Source organism: Spermophilus citellus, assembly GCF_964194105.1.
Source record: "Spermophilus citellus genome assembly, chromosome: 17".
Taxonomy (NCBI): domain Eukaryota; kingdom Metazoa; phylum Chordata; class Mammalia; order Rodentia; family Sciuridae; genus Spermophilus; species Spermophilus citellus.
Window position 1 is genome coordinate 29,028,017 of NC_138199.1, and position 23,098 is coordinate 29,051,114.

General features: G+C 38.7%; 1 protein-coding gene across 1 annotated transcript; it reads right to left on the reverse strand.

The window, feature by feature from the left end:
• Nucleotides 1-177: 177 nt before the first annotated feature.
• GLOD4 (glyoxalase domain containing 4) lies at nt 178-23,078 on the reverse strand. Its single transcript, XM_081272282.1, has 9 exons — nt 22,929-23,078; nt 19,556-19,605; nt 17,871-17,991; nt 15,881-16,025; nt 11,128-11,264; nt 9,270-9,356; nt 8,886-8,999; nt 8,710-8,796; nt 178-852 (listed from the first exon to the last, which is right to left on the reverse strand). Exons 1-9 carry the CDS (start codon nt 23,016-23,018, stop codon nt 787-789), a joined length of 897 nt encoding a protein of 298 aa, XP_081128408.1. The 5' UTR covers nt 23,019-23,078; the 3' UTR covers nt 178-786.
• Between the last annotated feature and the right edge of the window lie 20 nt (nt 23,079-23,098).

The window sequence follows — 23,098 nt, forward strand, 5'->3', positions numbered from 1 at the left end:
TCCCAGCTACTTGGGAGGCTGAGGCAGGAGAACAGGAAGTTTAAGGCCAACCTGGGAAACTTAGTGAACCCTGTCTCAAAATAAAACTTTCTTAAAAGGGTTGGGGATGTATCTCAGTGATAGAGCACCCCTGGGTTCCATCCCAGTATTGCAAACAAAGCAAAGGAATGAAAAGAAAAAAAAGAAACTAGCACAGAGCTGGGTGTGTAGAAACACATTAAATCCTTCCCATCTGTTTTCTCTGGCTTCTCAAAATGTAAAGCAAGTAAAATGGGGTTTAACCAAATCTTTGTCCAAGGAACAGAATTTCTTTAAAAAAATGTATATGTTAAGATCTGCTAGAGTAGAAGATTAGAACAGCATATTATCATCAGATGCTGGAATTATGACTACTATAAGCAATTGATTTGAATTTATTTGAACAGTAACTCCTTTAAAATCTACATGATTCATCAAAATTCCCTCCATTCCCAACCAAGACTAATGCCCCATAGAGTTGTCCCAGTCTGGAAAATAATTTGTTACTGATCTATTACATAACGTACCATTACAGTCCAAGTGCAGATTACAGTGAGTTCCCCTCTACCTGGATTAATGATAATTGGGTTTCATTTCTAAACATATCAGAGCTTTCAAAGATTGAAATATACAAATCTTCACTACCCAGGTCTCCTTGCCTGAGCAGGACACAACCAAGTAGTAAGAGCATTTATCAAAAAGGGACACACCAGGCTTCACAGGTGCCACGCAAGAATCATAAATGCTTGTTTCACATGATGTCTTCCATTAACCTGAAGCCTTTGGTTTGTTTCTTTCAGCAAACCACTCATCACTTTTATCTGCCGCCATTGCCTACAGAAACAGAAATATACATTTATTCCAAGTCTGAAAAACAATATATACTTTATATCTCACTGCATGTACTATGCACAAAGAAGAAATTGGTATTTAAAGAGTGTTCATCCAGTGTATTTTGTTTAATGTGACAGAGATGCTAGTGAATACTGATCAACTGCTTGGTGATTATCACTCTGCAGAGTTAAGGGCAAAGTCTGTTGGCTGATGAAAGTGCAGGGACCATGCATGCCAGCCTGTGAGGTCTGTGGTAGAACAAAAATCTTTAGTGTCATGAGACTCAGTCTGAGACTAAGGCCAAATAAAAGCAGGTATTTGATGTTTTAGTGGGCCTTGAATGATTCACTTTTTTTTAAAGTATTTACTTTTTAGTTGTAGTCGGGCACAACCACAACTATTTATTTATTTTTAAGTTGTGCTAAGGATCAAACCCAGTGCCTCATGCATGCAAGGCAAGTGCTCAACCATCGAGCTACAACCCCAGCCCAAATGATTCACTTTTTAAAGGCTCCTCCTAGCCTACTCCACCAATATCAGTTCTGTTGGGTTAGTTTTATGCCTATTAACTCAAAGAGAATCCTTGTTAATGAAAGAACTCTTACAAGAGTTCTTTCAGCTGTTTGTTAAGAAAAACACTTAGGCAGCCCAAAAGCAAGTATGGAAATAGCTTTCTAAAAAAAAAAAAAAGAAAGAAAGAAAGAAAAAAGGACAGGGCTGGGGTGGTAGCTCAGTGGTAGAGCACTTGCCTCGCACATGTGAGGCCCTGGGTTTGATCCTCACTGCCACCATAAAAAAATAAAATAAAGTTATTGTGTCCATCTATAATTAAAAAAATATTTTTTAAAAAAATGACAGTTTTCATCACAAGCTAGGTACTAAGCTGGATCAGGTGTGGCTGCTATGACAAAGTCTCAGGCTATGGGGTCTATATAGAACAGCCTAGGACTCACATATGGAAACAATTACTTTGCACAGAGAATATGTGTGTGTGTGAGGCATTCACTATAATACAGCCATGAACAAAGTGGTACCTGATCAACAAAAAATAACTAATTGGAGAAAGTGTAAAAAATACCCATCTACCTTCAGAAGGAAGTCACAAGATGATGTCAGTAATTGAAAATGAGAAAACAAATGTATATAATGTATATATCTTGTTTAGAAACAGTAAAGGTGATGGCAGTCTTGGATAATGGGTCAAAGATGGGGCAAGACATTATTACATTTCATTTATATAAATCTTAGTACTGGGCTGGGGATGTAGCTCAGTTGGTAAAATGCTTGCCTTGCATGCACAAGGCTCTGGGTTCCATCCCCAGAACCACAAACAAACAATAAAATCTTAGTATTATCTGATTTATTCTGATGAAAATAAAAGGTGCTTAAAAATCAAAGATATGCTAAAAAGCAACAAAGATTCACAATAGTTAGAATTGCAAAATTTTCTGTCTTTTAGGTACCATAAAAGTGGAGGGACAGAACCCAAGAAACTTTCTCAGTTTTTTTTTTTTTAAGATGTTGATGAACCTTTATTTTATTCATTTATTTATATGCAGTGTTGAGAACCAAACCCAGTGCCTCACACATGCTAGGCAAGTGCTCTACTACTGAACCACAACCCCAGCCCCAGCTCTCTGAGTTTTGAAGCACAAGTTGAAGAACAGGGAAGAGAAAAAAACTCTTTGGGCAAGGCAAGGTTTGGGTTAATATAAACAGTTCAATGGGACTGGAATATGGATAGGTAAGTGACCTTTGTGAGACAGGTAGAATAGATCAGAGTAGGGAAGGGCCAGACATGTCCACGTCCTCTGTCAGAGGGTTTGGCATACATCTTGAAAGTACTGGAGAGCTATCAGAAGATTAAACACTTGTAAGAATCACTGGATTGCAGCTGTGGAAAGCTTACACTGGCAGCAAGAAAGGGGGATGTACTGGAAGGTGGGAAGAGGCTTTTGCAGTATTACAGGGGATAATGAGGACATTTTCAAAAATAAAGTTGTCAGGGCTGGGGATGTGGCTCAAGTGGTAGCGCGCTCGCCTGGCATGCGTGTGGCCCGGGTTCGATGCTCAGCACCACATACCAACAAAGATGTTGTGTCCGCCGAGAACTGAAAATAAATATTAAAAATTCTCTCTCTCTCTCTCTCCTCTCTCACTCTCTCTTAAAAAAAAAATAAATAAAAAAATAAATAAAGTTGTCAGACCAAAGACATTTCAGAACTCACATCTCTTGGTGACTAAGAAGAGCTAGAAGAATTTAGGAGTGTGAAGAAACAACATACAAATGTAGCTCTGTCTATACATCTAAAGCTATTTTAAAATAAAAAAACATGTTAAAAACAAAACAGTTGAAACAACAACAAATCAGTCCTGAGGACTGTGGTGTGAACAATTGGGATAAAAGACATACTGTATATACTACCCACAAGAAGAAGCAGGGTATAGAGAAAGGAAAAGAATTGACTATGAAGCCCAAAAGACCTCCACCCAAGTCCCTGCTTGACACTTAGCTGAATGAATGATGTTTATGGCTGAGTGGCTTAATCATTTTTTTTTAAATTTATTTTTTAGGTGTAGATGGACACAACACAATTTCTTTATTTTTAGGTGGTGCTAAGGATTGAACCCAGCTTCCACCCCTGCTAAGTGAGTGCTCTACCCCTGAGCCACAATCCCAGCCCTGGATTAATCTTTTTGAGCCTCAGTTTTCTCATCTGCAAAGGGGAATGCTATTAACCTTGCAGACTATACTAAGAATTATAGAAAGTACATAAAACACTTAAGAATGTGTCCAAATAAGAGATACTTAGTAACAATCTCCATTGAATATTATTAAAAGAAGAATGGATTTTTTTTCTTTTTTTCTTTAAGATAAGTTACAGACACGCCATGGGATCATGGTGAAGAGGCTCACTAGACACAATACAGGTCTGGAACCAAAAGCACTATATATAAAAAGTGGATAAATGGGCTTCCCTGCTCTTCAAAAGACTCCGCTGAGCTGGGAATGTAGCTCAGTGATAACATTTCCTAGTATGTGCAAGGTCTTGGCTTCAAACCCTAGCACCACCAACAAAATAAAATAAAGAAAATAAAGAGCCAAACCAGAGTGGTAGTACATGCAGGTAATCACAACAACTTGGGAAGCTGAAGCAGGAGGATTGTGAGTTTGAGGCCAGCGTCAGCAACTTAGTGAGACCTTGTCTCAAAATAGAAAACAAAAAGACCTGGGGATGTAGCTCAGTGGTAAAGTACTCCTGGAATAAATCCCTACACCAAAGACAAAAGAAAACAAAACAGACAAGCCATAGACTAGAAAAAATACTTGCATTTGCAGGTATCTACCAAATTACTTATATATAGAATATATAAAGAACTCCAACAAGTCAATAAAAATGAATAAATTAAAATATGGATTTAAATGAGCCTTAAAATAAGAGCAAATATTTAAATAAGAGAAAGAACATTTCAGGAGAATAAAATAATATGAACAAAGACATACAGAGTGAAAAATACATTCATTTTAGAGATTAGTGAATAGCCTAGAATGGTTAAAATGTAAAACAGATCAGAAGTCTACCTTTCAAATCATTTGTCATGAAGTCCACTGGATCAAATAAATTTGTTCTGTACTAATATATTCTAATTAAATAAAAACTAGTCACAAAAATGTAGGGCAAACCAATAGTATAAAACCATTTTTCAGACAACAGGGAAATTTTAATAACTGGATTTTTATCCCAGGACTGCCAAGAGAGAGGGAATGAGCACTGGATTTTAGATGACACTGTTGATACACAGTTCCCATCCCAGTGCCAGGGATTGAATCCAGGACCTTGCACATGCTAGCACTCAACCACTGAGCTATAACCCCAGCCCAGATTGTATATTTTTTAAGGGTGACAATGTCAACAATGGTTTATAAGAAAATTGTTTAATTCCTACTTCCTTATATTGTCATAAAAAGTACGAAATACTTAAGTATTTTAGAAATTTAAAAAATGGTATGTTAATCTGAGATATGTCTTAGAAATCCCCAGCCAAAAGAAAAAACAAAAGAAAATCAGGACTGGGGATTGAAGGAAAGAATGACAAAAATAACTATGGTACAGAGGTGATGGGTGAGAGTCACACAGGGATTTGTTGTACTTTTCTTTAGTCATCAGGGAAATACAAATTAAAGCCAAAACAAGAAATAATCTTTCAACTGTTAGAATGGCTAAAACCCAGAAAACAAAAACCCAAAATGTTGGTGAGGATATGGAGCAATTGGAATGCTCAAACACCTACAGTACTTCCCCTTTATCCTTAGGTGATACCTTCCAAGACCCCTAGAGGATGCCAGAAACTGTGGATAGTACCCTATAATTTAATGCTTTCCTATCTTAACTAGGCACTTACTTTGTCCTATGGCAATAACTTGCATTTTGAAATACAAAAGCAAAACTAATACAAATATCTTTTTACTTCTTCAAATTTTATAGATAAAAGATTTGATCGTATTGTTATCTTGGAATCTAAGCATGTTTTTTTTTTTTTCTTTTTCTTTCCTTATTAATCAATAATTTTTACCTTTTCACCTAAAAGAAGCACTGTGAAGCTTCTCTTTGGCATAATGAAATTGCCAACATCACTACTTTTGTGCTTTGAGGCCATTATTAAGTAAAATAAGGGTTGCTTGAACTCAAGCACTGCTATATCAAGGCACTTAATCTAAAAACCAAGATGGCTACTAACTGACTAATGTGAGAGGAGTGTATACAAATGGCTACACTGGATAAAAGGATGATTCAAGTCCTAGGTGGAACAGAACAGGAAAACAGGAGATTTCATTATGCTACTCAGAACAGTGTGCAATTTCAAATGTATGCACTGTCTCTTTCTGGAATTTTCCATTTAATATTTTTGGAAACGAGACTATAGGTAACTGAAATCATGTGAAAAGAGAAATTGCAATTAAGGAGGACTACTATAGTATAATTACTATGGATAGCTATTTGGTACTTTTGGATAAAGTAAAAGCAATTCTACTAAGAATTTACCTGAAACATAAAACATGTATCTACAAGAAGATTTAAACAAGAATTTTCATAGCAGTCTTCTTTTTAGGAGATAAACATCTGGAAACAGCTCAATTGTCTAACATTGCAAGAATGGATAAACAACTGTTATAAAGGTGAATACTATTCAATGAGAAAACAAACAAAAAAGAAATAAACTATGATGTATGTAACCACATGAAGGAATCTCAAAAATGTTGAAAGAAAGAACCGTGTATAAAAGAATACCTACTGAGTGATTCTATTTGTATGAGTCCAAGAACAAACAAAACTAATCTATAGTGCCAGAAATCAGAATAGCACTTGCCTCTGGAAAAAGTGGTCAAGAAAGATGTGAAGAAGGCAGAATCTCAAACTCTAATACCAAAGAAGAGAGTTTAAGAGAAGGGAAAGTTTGTAGATGGCATGAAAGAACAAGGAGGAAGTCCAGCAAAAAGTTGCCTGAGATTCTAGTTTCCTACATAAAATTTACAAAAGATGTATCTGTATCTTCTTACACATTTCCTGCTTTAGTCTATGGTTTGCTGAGCTTTAAAAACCACAGAAAAATCCCATGAAGCAGATATTCTTACCTTCTCAAATTGTTAGATAAAGAAGCAGAAGTTCAAAGAATTTAAGTAAATTGCTTAAGATCATTTATATAGATATTAAAATGACAGAACTGGGATAGACTAATTAATTCCTTCAATCATTCAATAATGTATTTAGAGATAAGCCAGGTAAGATAAGTAGTGGCATGTGCCTGTAGTCTCAGCTACTTAGGAGGCTGAGGCAGGAGGATCACTTGAACCCAGGCATTTGAGACCAGCCTGGGCAACAATTACAAGACCCTATCTCTCTCTCTCTCTCTCTCTGTCTCTCATATATACATACACACAGAGTATTCAGAAAACCTTTACTACATGCTAGATACAAGAAGTTTGAGTAACTCCTTTGAAGATTGCTTGGAAAAAAATTTTAATACAAAATTTTTCATTTTAATACAAAATTAAAAATTGTAAATACAAAAACAAAACATAACCAACTTTTTTAAAAATCTTTTTTTTGGAGGGTGGTACTAGGAAGTGAACCTAGGGCTTTACACATGTTATGTAAACACAATACCCCTGAGCTATTTCCCCAGCCCTTTTATTTTTATTTTGAGACAAGTTTCTGTAAATTTCCCAGGCTGTCCTTTAACTTTCAATCTTCCTGCCTCAGGCTCTCAAATAGCTGGGACTACAAGCACATACCATACCTGGCTGAAAAATCAAGTTTGATGAAAATAAAAAAGAAGTTTCTGGATTTGGCAAGATGGAAGTCCCAAAGATGTCAACATCAGCAAATATTTGAGTGACAAAGAGTTACTGCAGACTAGAGTGAAGTATAAATGGAGAGTAAAAAGTAGAAACTGTGTGCAGACAAATTTTTAAAGAAGAAATCTAGGGCTGGGGTTGTAGCTCAGTGGTAGAGCGCCTGCCTCTCATGTGTGAGGCCCTGGATTTGGTGCCTAGCACCACATAAAAATAAAGATATTGTGTCCATCTACAACTAAAAAAAAAAAGAGCGGGGGAAGGAGGGGGAAGAGGGGGAGGAGAAGGAGGAGGAGGAAGAGGAGGAGGAGGAGGAGGAGAGGAAGGGAGGAAGGGGAAGAGGAGGAAGGGAAGGAGGAGAAAAGGGAAGGGGAGGAGGAGGAAGGGGAGGAAGAAGAAGGGGAGGAAGAGGAAGAGAAGAGGAAGAGGTAGAGGAAGAAGAAGAAATCTATAGCCCAGTGTGGTGGCACACACCTATAATCCCAGCAGCTTAGGAGGTTAAGACAGGAGGATGGCAAGTTCAAGGCTAGATTCTGAAGATGTAGCCCAGTCATAAAGGTCCCCTGGGTTAAATCCCCATTACCAAATATAAAGAAAAAAGAGAGAGAGAGAGAAATTTATAAAGAAATCCAGGGCTGGGGATGTGGCTCAAGCGGTAGCGCGCTCGCCTGGCATGCGTGCGGCCCGGGTTCGATCCTCAGCACCACAAACAAACAAAGATGTTGTGCCCGCCGAAAACTAAAAAAAAAAAAAAAAGAAATCCAAAGAAAGGATATGCAGTTAATACAAAGCTTAAAAGATGGGAACTACTGGAGCTTGCTTGTATGCTGATGAGAACAATTCACTAGGAAGACGGACTGAGCTGCTGAATGGAAGAGAAGACCAGAAACCTAAGAAAGTGAGGCGGGGCTGGGGCTGGGGCGCTGGGGTTGTGTCTCAAGGGGTAGAGCGCTCACCTAGCATGTGTGAGGCACTGGGTTTGATTCTCAGCACCACATAAAAATAAAAGCATTGTGTTGTGTCCATCTACACCTAAAAAATAAATATTAAAAAAAAAAAAAAAGAAAGAAAGAGAATGAGACGGGATGGTATCTTGGCATTCCCACACTTACTGAGCAGAATAATATTGTATACAGCAGCAGTGGTTCTCTAAGACAGCCTGAGTCTACATAAGGGGTCATACAGGTAATAATGAAGACATAGGTCCCTGGCTAAAAAGTCACCCCAACAGCAAAAGGATGTGGTTCAGACTAAGAACCTGGACCCTACTGCTTTGGCCCTTTCCCATACACATTTATGCCTTCCCCCTTAGGCCTATGGTGACATAATATAGAAATAAGACTCACTGGCTAGGGTCATAGCACACTGGTAGAGCACTTGCTTAGCATGTGTGAGGCACAGGGTTCAATTGTCAACACCGCATATAAACAAATAAAAAATAAATAAAGGTCCATTGACAACTAAAAAATATATGTTTAAAAAAAAAAAGAAATCAGACTCACATCATCCAATAATTTGCTTCCCTCTGGATCCATTTTAGAAAGTTCTCGAAATGCTTCATCCCCAACAAAGCAAATTTCATGTCCATCCTATACCAATAAATAGAAAAGCAATTTGTAAAAAGACATCTCTGAAGCAACCCATGGTAGAGCCTGTCTCCTTGCTCAGTAATACTTACAGGGTCAGCCAGAATCACCACTTGTACTGTGGCCTTCCCTGGGGTATCCAGACTCACCAAGGGAGTCAGTATCGTCTGGTTCTCCTTTTTCATTAAGTCTTCTAAGTCTGGCAACTTGAGAAAAAGAAGGCAAAGTGAGCAAGGATCACATACTACTTTTATGGCAAGGATCAAATACTCATTAGCTCCAGATGAGTATCTGATCAGAAAGAACCATGGCACCAATTGTTTGATTTTATTATCTTAATGGCTCTTAAAATAACTGTTGAACTTGATTCCAAAGCGACAATCAGAATGAACCTGAAGAAGGAAGGCCAAGGTCCTCAGCTGAGTGGAACCAGCTAGTCACAGAGATTAAACAAAAGTCAGGTGATTTAACATTACCTCTTTATGGGGACAAGAAAAGGCAATTCTTCCAAAAGCTGCTGCATGGTCAACTGCACCCTTGATGCCCTGCAGCTCCAACTTACACTGAGAAGAAAGAAGAGAGCTTATGCTTCTGGACAGGTTATACATGCATATGGTAACAAAATTCAAACAGTGGGGCTAGGGATGTAGCTCAGTAGTAAAGTATTTGACTAGCATGTTTAGACCCTGGGTTTGATCCTAGATCCCCAGCACATTAAAAAAAAAAAAAAAAAAAAAAAAAGTTAAAGAGTATTAAAAGAAGTAAAAACAAAGTCTTCCTCCTACTTTCACCCAAGAAGCTACCAGTTTCCAATGTCCAGAGATTTCTTCTAGGCACATTTTGTGTGTGTATGTATGTGTGTGTGTTTTGTTTTATATAAATAGTAGCCCAATTTACAAGTTATTCTATCATTTGTTTTCTTTACTTAACATTACTACATACCAGTACATAAAGACTTGCCCCAGGCTTTTCAATAGCTATATAATAATCCATTCTGTTTTTTTGTATTGTTTTTGTTTTTTGTGAGGGGGTTTTTTGGTATTGGGGATGGAACCCTTGTGCATAGTAGGCAAGTCTTCTACCACTGAGCTACATCCCCAGTATCCCATTCTATGGATTAATTATACAGTTTTTAAATATTCCTCTAATCCACAGGACATGAAGATTCCTATCTTTTCCTACTACAAACAATGCTACAATAGATAACCACAAACACACTTCTTTGTGCATGTATATGCTAAGTACATCTATTAAAAAATAGAACCCCAGGGCTGGGGTTGTGGCTCAGGGGTAGAGCCCATGCCTAGCATGTGCGAGGCCCTGGGTTCGATCCTCAGCACAACATAAAAATAAATAAAAGTATTATGTCCAACTACAACTAAAAAGTAAATATTAAAAATATATATAATATGGGCTGGGGTTGTGGCTCAGTGATAGAGCACTTGCTAGCACATGCGAGGCGCTGGATTTGATTCTCAGCACAACATAAAAATAAATAAAGGCATTATGTCCAACTACAATTAACAAAAAAAATATATATATATGTATATATATGTATATATTACAATCCCAGCTACTTAGGAGGCTGAGGCAGGAGGATCACAAGTTCAAGGCCAGCCTGGGCAACTAATAGAGATCCTGTCTCAAAAAACAAAACAAAACACAACCCCCAATAAAGGCTGGGAATGTCACTTAGTGGTAAAGTAGTTGCCTAGCTTGTATAAGACCCTGGGTTTAACCCCAAGTGCCACCAGAAAATAAAATATCCAAGAAGTACAATTGCTGGGCCAAAGTATAAAGACTAAATCAGGTTCAAATGCTAGGTTACTAAGTATATATATTTACATATATAAAAACAGATCATGTATTAATCCTTGTTTGTGTCTAAGAAATTCCACCTCCTCTAGTGTGTTGGCCGTGCTGGGGATAGAACCCAGGGCCTTTCACATTAGGCAAAGGCCTTTCACTGCTCTACCACTATGCCATATCCCAGCCTATTCCACTTCTAAACAGATATATTCCCAAACAGAAACAGAAATAATATCTGAGTGGTGAGATTATCACTAATTTTTATTTTATTCTGTCTGTATAAACATTGAATCAGGGTTGGGGTTGTAGCTCAGTGGTAGAGCTTGTGTGAGGCGCTGGGTTCAATCCTCAGCACCACATTAAAAAAAATAAAATAAAAATATTGTGTCCACCTACAACTATAAATACATACATACATAAATAAATTTTGAGTCACTGTGAAGAACTATGGGAACAACCTTCATGTTCCCCTCATTTATAAAACGAACTCAAAGAAACAAGTTATTTTTTTCCAAGATCACTTACCTGGTTATCAGCATAGCCCAGCAAAGCCCTTTGTTTCTCTTCATCTTGTTCATAAATTTTCATTCCCAGTAGATTAGACCAGTAGTGCAAGGACTTCTGAAGATCAGACACTGCAAGAGTTACTTTCAATACAGGATCTGTAAAGTAATAAATCAGCAGGAATAGATAGGTCACTTTGGTACAACAGATTAAAAAGACCAAGCTGGGCATGGTGGATTGCAAGTTCATGGTCAGCCTCAACAATTTAGAGAGACCCTCAGCAATTTAACAAAACCCTGTCTCAAAATAAAAAACAAAATGGGCTGGGGGTGTAGCTCAGGATTACTGGTTTCAAACTCCAGTACCACAAAAATACATATATACAAAAATAGGCTTAGGGCTGGGGAGATAGCTCAGTTGATAGAGTGCTTGCCTTGCATGCACAAGCCCTAGGTTCAATCCCCAGCACCACAAAACAAAACACTCAATCATATGTAAAAATTTAGTTAATGGGGGTGGGGATATTGCTTAGTAGTAAAGTGCATGCTTTGCATATGTGAAGCTCTTGGTTTGATATCCCCCAAAATAATTTAGTTTATGATTTAAAAAAGGATTTTAAATCAATATGAAAGGGCACCTTATTCAATAGATGACACTAATTTAATTGGTCAATCAATTGGTGGGGAAAAGGTATGTATTTGAATTAAATAGCAAAATTAAATGCATTCCTAATGGGTTAAAGGGATCAAGTTCAAAGAATAAAACTAAGAAAATACTAAATACAGGTGATGATTTATACAATTTTAGATTGGAGGATGATTTTTATTTAAATATGACACCAAAGATAGAAAAACCATGAAGAAAAAAAGCCTGCCAGGTTAACTACACAAAATGGGAAAATCCTAGACAATAAGAACTAAAAGAATTCTAGGGCTGTGGATGTAGGTCACTGGTAAGTTACAGGCCTAGCATGTACAAGCCCTGAGTTGAATCTTGAATGCTCCTTGTCCCCCAAAAGAACTAATAATTAAGATTAAAAAGTAAAGAATTGGGCTGGGATCGTGGTTCAGTGGTAGAGTGCTTGTCTAGCATGTATGAAGCACTGGGTTCAAATCTCAGCACCACACATGAATAAATAAAGTCCACTGACAACTAAAAAAAAAAAAAAAAAAAAAGAATTAAGAAAAAATTTTTGCTATACATAGGACAAACATTCATTAATATGAAAATCATATTTAAGCACCAATGAGAAAAAGGTGAACAGCCTAGAAAAATTGGCAAAAGGTGCAAAGCAGATATCCACATAAGGAGGAACTGGAATGGTCAATGAACATGAAAAACTTATTCAACTTCACAAATCATCAAAGAAATTTAAATTCATATAAAATATTTCATCTAACTGGCAAATGATTTGGTTTTTCATTATTATTATTTTTATTTTTGTTCTCTTGGCAAACAATTTTAGTTTTCACATTGTTTGAATTAAACCCACGTCCCCAGCCACAGGAAAATAATTTTAAAAGTAGTGTTAACTGTGTGTGTGTGTGTGTGTGTGTGTGTGTGTGTGTGTGAGAGAGAGACACGGGCAGGGGTCACAATCATAGAGTACTGATAGAGTATAAATTAATACATTTCTGGTCAACAATTTGATAATTGTCTCACATGTATGAGGACTGGGTTCCATCCCTGGCACTGCTTTAAAAAAAAATAACAGTATTCTTGACAGAATGTATCGAAATCTTTAAAAATGTACATTGTTAAAAGAGCAAGTCCAGTTTCAGCAATTCAAAAAGTAATTGTGGATGTATGAAGGTCTTTCATCACAAAGACATTTGTCAGTGTTGCCCAAAAAATGAAACACTGGGAATAACATAAACATTCAACAATAGAGAATTGTTTATCTTCCTACAATGTGATAATGCAATGGAATTCTTGCAATGGATAATGAAGACAGATCCTGGGGATGGGGCCCAGTTGAACCTTGGGTTCAATCACTGGTACCAAAACAAAACAAATCAACAAGTCCCAGTTGATTCAGAACTTGAAGGAATGCAGGAACAGGAATGGGAATAAGTTTTTGAAACTAAACAGGAATGAATAATTCAAACAAAGGATGGATGCCAGCTAGACTGACAGATTTAACTCCATTACCAACAGAAAATTAATGCCCCAAGGGTGTTATCATTACCTCCCAAGGAGGACAAAAACAGTATCTAAAACACTTGGGACTGTAAGTGTTTCAGATTTTGGAGTTTTTCAGGTTTTAGAAAATTTGCACAGACTTTTACTGGTTGATCATCCCTGATCCAAAATGCTCTGAAATCTGAAACTTTCTGAGTGCAGACATGACGTTCTAAGTATGATGTTTTGGATTTCAGAGCATTTGGAATTTTCGGAATAGGGATACTCACCTGTATTGAATAACTACTAAGATTAGAGGAGGAAAAAAAAAAGTATGATGGATTTAGTTGCAGAAATTATGGTTTAAAATAGTATTCAGACCAACCACAGTGACACGTCTGTAATCCCAGCAACTGGGGAGGCTGAGGTAGGAGGACTGTAAGTTTGAGGCCAGGCTCAGAAACTTAGGGAGACCCTGTCTCAAAATAAAAATACCAATGAGAAAGGGATAAAGATGTGGCTCAGTGATAGAGTAGCCCTAGGTTCAATCCCTAGCAGCAAAAATAAATGAAAATAATAAAGTCAGTATATAAAGCAACAATTGCCTGTCAAAAAAAAAAAAAAACCCACAGCTAGGAACAGTAGTTCATGCCAATAATCCTAGCAACTGGGGAAGTTGAGGCAGGAGGACCACAAGTTCAAGGCCAGCCTCAGCACCTGAGCAAAGCCCTAAGCAACAAAGTGAGATTCTGTCTCAAAAAATAAAAAGGGATCTAGCTCAGCAATAAAGTACCCCTTGGTTCAATCCCCAGTACCAAAACAAAAAAACAAAAGAAAACAATGACAAAAATGCTTTCCTCCACTAGTCTGCATCATGTCCCAAATGCTGAGTCTAATTTTAGTTTTCAGTGTTATTTGTTTTTCATCATGCTCAGCAAAAAGAAAGACCAATCCTTTCTGATGTGGGAGGGTAGACCAGCTGTGTAGGACTTATTGCAAGCTGGTATTTCTGTACTTCATTGATGATTGAAGGTTTTTTTTAATTTTTTTTTTTTTTTTCTGTATAGGGGGATTGAACCCAGGGTGCTTTACCATGAGCTACATCCCAAGTCCTTTTTATTTTGAGACAAGGTCTTTGCTAAGTTGCTGAAGGCTTTGCAAAGTTACTGAGGCTGGCCTTCAACTTCCAATCCTCCTGCCTCAGCTTCCAGAGTTGCTGGCATTACAGACATGTATTACCACACCTGGCTTGGAAAAAAGAATTTATATGGCTCATGTCAAGTCACCTACAGGCATGTGTTCACTGAGTGAAATGGCAGGCAGAATTGTCCTTGCTCTTTACCAGCCTCCTCCTGCCCCGCACTGCTACCACCTCATCTTTTTTTTTTTTTTTTTTTTTGCTTTTGTGTTAGCAAAGAGGCAATTGAATTTATAGGAATTAAGTAAACATGATGAAGCTGTCACTATTTTGAAAAAACACACCTTGTGAGATTTCTTTCCTGCTTTATGTGACAGGCAGTGTGGTGAACTCCTCACTTCTGTTTCATCTCTTACCAAGTACCAGCATGGAGTTTTGGAAACTAACCTCAGCTCAAGTGGTGTGTCTAGGAATAATCCTACTTCTCTTACAATGATGGGTTCAGCAGCAAGCACAGTGTATTAAATCTGACCAGGAAGTTAGCTAAAAGATTCCAAGAAAGTTCTGCACAAAGAACAGTAAGAAGTTGGTTTCCCGACCCCTGCCCAAGTGAATGTGTGACAACATGTAGCCCTAACTGCTACTGGCAGCCATCCTATCATCAAGAGGATTTAGCTCTAGGAGAAATACACTGAAGAAAATAGAACATTTTAGAGAAAATTTGGGTAGTGACAATGATATTTTTCCTACTAGAATACCTGCTCTGTGAGCTAAAAATTTTTCCTATCATTCAAATTAGTCTGAGTTGGATTTTCTGTTATTTGCAACTCAAAGAATCATAAGTAGGTGCATTACCAATAGTACAAAACCAGTCTAGATTCCCTGTTGACTAATGTTCTAACATGATAATATAATTACTCAAAAAACAGGTAAGAGCACTGGCTTGTGAAGGACATGTCATATCAAAACAAAAAGACTCTATAGCAGTAAGAAATCCCACTCCCTCTCTTCTTTCATCAAAGGTGGCTTTAGACAGGTGCTCTGGTTTGGATCTGGAATGTCCCCAAGGCTCAAGTGTTGAAGACTTAGTAGTTCTCAATGCAGCAAAAGTCCCACTGGTGGGACTTTTGGGAAATGATTGTCTCATGAGGGCTCTAACTTCATCGGTGGACTGGTCCATTGATGGGTTTAATAATCTGATGGTATTATGAGGAGGTAGTGAAACTGTAGGATGTAGGGTCTAGTTGAGAAATTAGGTCACTAGGGACACACCCTGGAAGGGCAATTCTTGTCCCTGGCCCCTTCCTGTTTCTCAGTTCTCTGCCATGAACTGAGAAGCTTCCCTTGGCCATACCCTTTCACCATTATGTTCTGCCTCATCTGAGGCTCAAAGCAACCATGAAACTGAGTCAAAATAAACTTTTCCTCCTTTAAGTTGTTTATATCAGGTATTTTGGTCATAACGACGAAAAGCTGAATAACACAATAGGTTTTTACTCATCCTGATGTAATTACCTGACTGAAGTAGACTGCGATTCTGCAAATAGAATTTATATCCTCCTGGGGCCTCAATTTCAAAAACTCCTTCTGCAACTTCACTGAGTGGCCACTCCAGCTTCCTGGCATTGCTGACAGCCTGGCTAGAAGCAAGTGTGATTCCCTATAATAAACAACGAACACACCCACACATATAATCACAACAGATCTTTTACAGAACAAGGAGCCAAAGTCCACTGACTCTAGGTCAAATTACTTAAGATTTAATTGGCATTCCAAAATTTTCTTCTATTAATTTCAAAGTATGTTTTGGATGTTTTCTCCCACAAAGATTCAGATGTTTTTGGATCACAAAAGAGAAATTCAAATGTCAGTAAATTATGAACTATTCAAATATTCAAGATCTAGGGCTGGGGGTATAGCTCAGTGGTACAGTGCTTGTCTAGTATGTACAAGGCTCTTGGTTCAATCCTCAGTTGAAAACCAACAAACAAAAAAATATTTTTTCATGATGTAGCCAGAGAAATCTTGATCTTTCCTTGGCCTGTCAGCTACCTCTTCTGAGATTTTACTTATTTATTTATTTATAGGCATGGTCTTGTTATGTAGCCTAAGCTGGGCTTGAACTTGGCAATATTCCTGCCTCAGCCTCCTGAGCCATTTTTTTTTAAGTTGTAGGTGGACACAATATCTTTATTTTTTTGAGGTACTAAGGATCAAATCCAGTGCCTTATATATGCGAAGCAAGTGCTCTACCACTGAGCCACAACCCCAGCTCCTAATTTTTGCTTTTTGTTTAAAAATATTCATTTTTTAGTTGTAGTTGGACACAATACCTTTATTTATTTTTTATGTGGTGCTGAGGATTGAACCCAGGGCCCCGCACTTGCTAAGCAAGTGCTCTATTGCTGAGCCACAACCCCAGCTCCCAATTTTTGCTTTTTATTTTAACTTTTTCTATTTAGAATTTATTTTAAATTTAGGGCTTCCTGGTATTTGGTTTATTTGCAAATGTTGATAGTAATGATAATGTGGTCTTCATTTTTGTGTAAAATCGGTAGAGAACCCAAATTTGAGGGGGAATAATGCAAACAAAACAATATAACATTTATATGAGGCTGAGAGGTAAGATCCTGAAGCTATGATGAGAGCCCAATATGTCTCTACTGAAACTTTGGGGTTTGCAGACACCCCTTAGAACAAGGGAATATACTGCCCACTCCCATGTCCCCAGGAGGGGAGTCCTATATGGAAATAATGGCCACCTCTGGGGTGCAGCTTCTGAGGTTCTGCCTCTGCAAGCAGAGCCTGGGCATCTGATAAGGACAGGTTCCAGCCCAGGACCAATTTTTGCTTTTAAAACAACAAAAAATTAAACAATTAATGAACTTTTAAATTTACTCAAGTACTCAATAATGTACACTTGGGTCTCCTGAAAAGGCCAGCCTCATTTCTTTTTTAAATAATTTTTTAGTTGTAGATGGACACAATATCTTTATTTATTTATTTCTATGTGGTGCTGAGGATTGAACCCAGGGCCTCACACATGAGAGGCAGGTGCTCTACCACTGAGAAACGGCCCCAACTCCTGCCAGCCTCATTTCTAATTTGGACTATAATAGTCTCTGCTCCAATCTGATCAATTCATCACCCACTGTGCAGCCACAGTAAACTTTCCAAAATGCACCCAATAGCCTGTTTTCAAGATAGCTGCTGGACCTTGCTTTCTCCTCTGCTCAAAACCCTCAATAGCTCTTCATTTCACTCAGATGGATTATAATGGCCTAAAAAGGTTCAACCTAATCTGACCCCATCTCCTACCACCTTTCCCTGGTGTTCTCCATTCCAGTCACCCTCGTTTCCTTGCATTTCCACATGGCTAACTCCCTTACCTCCTCAGAATCTTTGCTCCAATGTCACCTCCTCATGGACTCACAGACTCAACAAATTCAGATTAAACAAGTCATCTACCCTAGCCAAAAATCTACTGGGATAGAATGATATTTACCATGAAGTCATTGCCCAGCTTGTAGTCTCCAATGCCATAATTGTAAGTCAGCTCTGCAACAAAATGATCATCCTCAGGCCCAAATCCCACCATTGTTTTACTCCATTTCCCATCATAAGGCCTAGAAAAATGAAAGTAAATGAACCCAGTGACCATAGGCAAAATCTGCTATAGTCCTCCCTCAGAGAATTATGGGGCACAGAATGGTGGGCAATCCCTTCTGGTCCTAAAAGTTCTCATAAGGTTATGATGACCTCAGGAGTTGCTGAGAACAGCTGAGGGCAGTGCTCATGGGCTCCAACTACAAGCTTCAAAGATCATCTGTTTAGCACTTTACTGGAAGGAAAGATTCATTTATAAAGATTCATTTATTCATTTATTCATTTTTTTGGCAATGGGGATTAAATCCATGGTCTTGTGAATGGTAAGCACTAGATAAGCATTCTACCACTAAGCTACATCCCTAGCCCTTTAAATATTTTAATTTTGAGACAGGGTCTTGCTAAGTTGCCCAGGCTGGTCTCAAACTCGTAATCCTCCTGCCATATCCTCCTTAATAGCTGGGGTTAAAGGTATGTTTGTTTACTTTTCTTTAAAGCAGAAAGTAGAATCCTAAAGAAAAAAAGAATACTAATTTCCAACCTAAGTTCCTAAGTTCTGAACTTAGTTTGTTTATATGTATATCAATTAACAAGTACACAAATCCCAACAGGCCTTGGAATTTTTCAACTTGATGTTGCTATTAAACTTAAAAGATATTCAATAATCAATGTTTTATCCAGAGCACATATTTGTGTTTATGGTATAATATATCTAATTCCTGTCACAGAGGTCCTAAAATCCTTGGAATTTCCTGGTATTGGGGTATCTTTCCTAGTAAGTCCTTTCCATAATGCCTGAGTTTATGATAATGAACTGTCTTAGAGTGGGGCCCTTAGAGAGCCCTAGAATAGGGCTGACTCCATAAAAATCAAGTAATTAAAGGGTTTGAAGTTTCAGCCCCACTCCCCTTTAGGAAGGGGAGGGGTTAGAGATTAAGCCCTAATAATCTGTGTAAAACTACTGAACAACAAAACTAGATGAGCTTCTGGATTGCTGAACACATGGAAGTACTATGAGGGTGTATATCCAGAAAGAATATGGAAGCGCCACACCTCCCCTCTCCCATACTCTGCTCTATGCACCTCTCCTACTTGGCTGTTCCTGAGTTACAACCTTTATAATAAACCAGTAAATAAAAATAGTGTTTCTCTGAATTGTGAGCCTTTCTAGCAAACATGTGAACTTGAAGAGGTAGTCATGGAAACCTCCAATTTATAATTTCTGGTAAATCAGAAATAGCAGAGGCCCAGACTTGTGCTGGGCAGCTATATTGGGGTAGTCTTGTGGGAATGAGCCTTTTATTTGTGGGATCTGACACTAATTTCAGGTGGACAGATTAAGAATTTAGTTAAACAGTAGGACACCTACCTGGTATTGGGAGAGTTGGAGAAATGCCTGGTTTATCAGAAGTGCTATGTGAGAGTGCAGAGAAACAGGATGGTTTCCCCAGTGTTCTTCAAGTTACCTCCCTGATTTACTGACTCCTTCATTTATTCCATTTTATAGTCACTTTGAGAAACTGCCTTCTGTTCTCCTGGGGGTATTCAGAGCCTACAGGAGATTTAAGATACAAGATGTCATACCCATTACAGGCAGCTTTGCAGCCTTCTTCAAATTCCTCATGCCGCAGAACCTGGTAAGGGAATTAAAATAAATTGTAAGGTTTTACTAGTACTGCACATAGTATATTTAGCACAAACTAAAAGGTCAAAACACAGACATTACCATTTGTAAACTTTATTGGTTTAAAAAAAAAAAAGGAAAGGAAAGGACGGAGAGAAGAAGAGAAGGAAAAATGAAGAAAAAGAAGAAAGGAAGGAAGGAAAGAAAAGCTTTATACCTTTCCCAAGCTAGAAGAGGTAAGGGAGAGCAGCTTGACACTAAGCTGAGAGCAAGCCAAGTTCTACCTAGTAAAATTCTACTTAGATTGGGAAGCAGTGCTGAGAGGGAAAAAGTGTGGTTTTTCAGCATCAGAAAAATCTGATTTGCAATTCTGGTTCTCATCTAGCAGTGTGTAATTCTGAGCAGCTGCTTAGGCTTGGAGTCTGTCTCCTCATGTGTTGGTGAAAATAGGTAACTTGTTAAAGCATCTACCATAGAACCTAATATGCATTAGATTCTCAATGTCTTAATTTCTGTCCCTCACTTTTTTTTTTTTTTTGTACCAAAAACTGAAAAGACACTTTACTATTCAGCTATATTCCCTGATTAAATTTTGAGAGAGGGTCTGGCTAAGTTGTTGAGGTTGGCCTTGAAATTGAAATCCTCCTGCCTCAGCTTCCAAAGTCTCTGGGATTTCAAACATGTACTACCATGCCCAGCACTGTTTTCCTTTTTGATTCCATGCCTACTGTTTTAGTTGAAGCTCCCATCATTTCTCTCAAAGACTACTATTAGGCTGGGCACAGTGATACACATCTGTAATCCCAGGAACTCAGGAGGATTCCAAGTTTGAGGTCAGCCTCAGCAATTTAATGAGATTCTCTCAAAATGAAATGGGTTGGGGACATATCTCAGTAGGAAAGTGCCCCTGGGTTCAATCCCCAGAATCAAAGCAAAACAAAACACAGAACAAAACAAAACTCTACTATAATCTTCTTCCTTTATACCACCATAAAAGTGTAAGAACTAAAGAACACTTCTGCTGGGTGCAGTACACGCCTGTAATCCCAGCAGCTCAGGAGGCTGAGAAGGATCTTGAGTTTAAAGCCAGCCTCAGCAGTTTAGCGAAGCCCTGAGCAACTCAGTGAGACTCTGTCTCTAAATAAAATACAAAAAGGGCTAGAGATGTGGCTCAGTGGTTAAGTGTCCCTGGGTTCAATCCCCAGTACAAACTACAAATCATTTCTGATTACATCACTACCTTATTTAAAAAAAAAAAAAAATTGGGGGCTGGGGTTGTGGCTCAGTGCTCTTAGCACGTGTGAGGCCCTGGGTTTGATCCTCAGCACGACATATAAATAAACATTTAAAAAAATTGATCTCCCTATTTACTGCAGCATCAAATCCAAATTCTCAAGCCCAGTATTCAATACACTATCAGAAGCAATCCCAATCTATTTGCCTTGATATCCCATCTCTTCAACTTCAAGTAGATAAAGGCACATAAATAGTGGTGTTTCCAAACATATCTTTGCATCATCTACTCAGTTCTTCTAGTATAACTCACTCCTTCCTCTGATTTTGATTCTTGGAAATACTATTTCTATATTCTATAGGTCAACTTGAATGTATAGTCTTCATGTATTATTCCTTGATGACTCAGGTTAGAAAACCTTGCCTTTTTAATTTTTCTAATACTTCTAGAACATACATATCTAAGGGTCAAATACCTTCTAGATTTAAAAAAAATTATTTAGTTGTAGATGAACACATAGTATCTTTATTTTTTATATGGTGCTGAGGATGGAACTCAGTGCTTCACACTTGAGGCACATGCTTTACCACTGAGCTACAGCCCCAGCCCCTCAAATACTTTTTTTTTTTTTTTTTTTTTTTTTGTGGTGGTGCTGAGGATTGAACCCAGGACCTTGTGCATGCAAGGCAGGTACTCTACCAACTGAGCTATAACCCCATCCCTCAAATACCTTCTAAATAACATGTTTAATCTTCACAACAGCCCTTTAATCAATGAGGGAAAACAGTAAATAGAGCTTTGTGGTTTTCTGCTATCATTTACTAAGACATTAATTCTGACTTCTACTACTGTTAGCTAGGTACAAATTCAATCCCCATCTCCACCTCACCCCTGACCATGAGCTCTAGTTGTGGCTAGATATCAAAATCTTTTGCAAGTCTGTCACCAAAACTCAACACAGTACCCTGAAAAAATATTTCACTGTACTAAACCTCAACCATTTTTTGAGACAGGGTCTCACTAAATTGCTCAGGCTGGCCTTGAACTTGTGATCCTTCTGTCTCAGCCTCCTGAGTAGCTGGGATTACAGGCCTGCACCATCCTGCGGGCACTGCATATATTTTTTTAAACCACTGATGTACTCAGGTAACTCCCTTTGCACTCCGCATCTTCTGTACTGTTTCTACACAAAACCACTCTTGGCTCTAACAATGCCTTCAACACTGGTGTGTACTTTCCTTCCCTGACTTACTAGGAGTTCCCTAAAAACCTCCTTCCATGTTCTCAGGTGAGCGACCCCTGAAGAATCACAGCTTCTCGGAGCTGGAGACATGCAATTTGGAGGCAGTGGGGAAGAGAATGGATTCTGACCTCATACTTAGGCCTGGATTGTTGAAAGGAGAGTCAACGATTTATCCAGCGAGATGAGAGATATCGAGAGAAACCATGCAAACTAGCCCTGACCAAAGCAAAACTTTGAATATGCTGATTATCTACCCAGAAAGGCTCCAGTACCAGAAGAGACTGCGTTATTGTTCATTGGAAGAATAATATGTAAGTTTTTGGTTGTTTATTATCCTTCACAGTACATTGGAAGCTCCCCAAGGCAGACGTTCAAAAATATTTGTGTATGTAAGTGAAAAACCGTGCGCATAGCTAGCATGTCAATCCTTTTTTGTAACGCCCACCGCGGTGGCCCACGCCTGTAATCCCTCCGGAGGCTGTAGCAGGAGGATCCCAAATTCGAGGCCAGTCGGGGCTATTTGGCGAGACACTGCCTCAACTAAAATTTAAAAAATTAAAATTATTTAAAAAAAAAAGGTTGGCCATGTAGCACAAGTAGTCAGTAACGCGCTTGTAGAGCATTGCGAAGCCCTGGGCTCGGCCTCCAAAAAAAAGAAAAGAAAACACAAAACAGTACCTAACCCGTAACCGGGGACTCAGCGCTTCCAGAAGCTGAATACCCCGCAGGGCTAATGGGAGAATCCGGGGCCCAAGGTCCGACGCCCGGGTTTGAGGTTCACCACACACCCTTTACCCCCTCCTCCGCCAGGCACTTCCAGCCTCGCGCGCCAGCCCCTGTCGGCCCCAGCCTGCACCTTCATCCCCAGGACATCTCGAAAGAAATGCGTCGTCTGGAAGCGGTTTCCCACTTTGAAAACGAAGTGCAGAGCTCGACGAGCAGCCATGACTCCCAATGCCACACCGCCGGCACTCAGACTGCGACGCCCCACCCACAGACGGCGCCGAGAGCGGGTGACGTCACTGG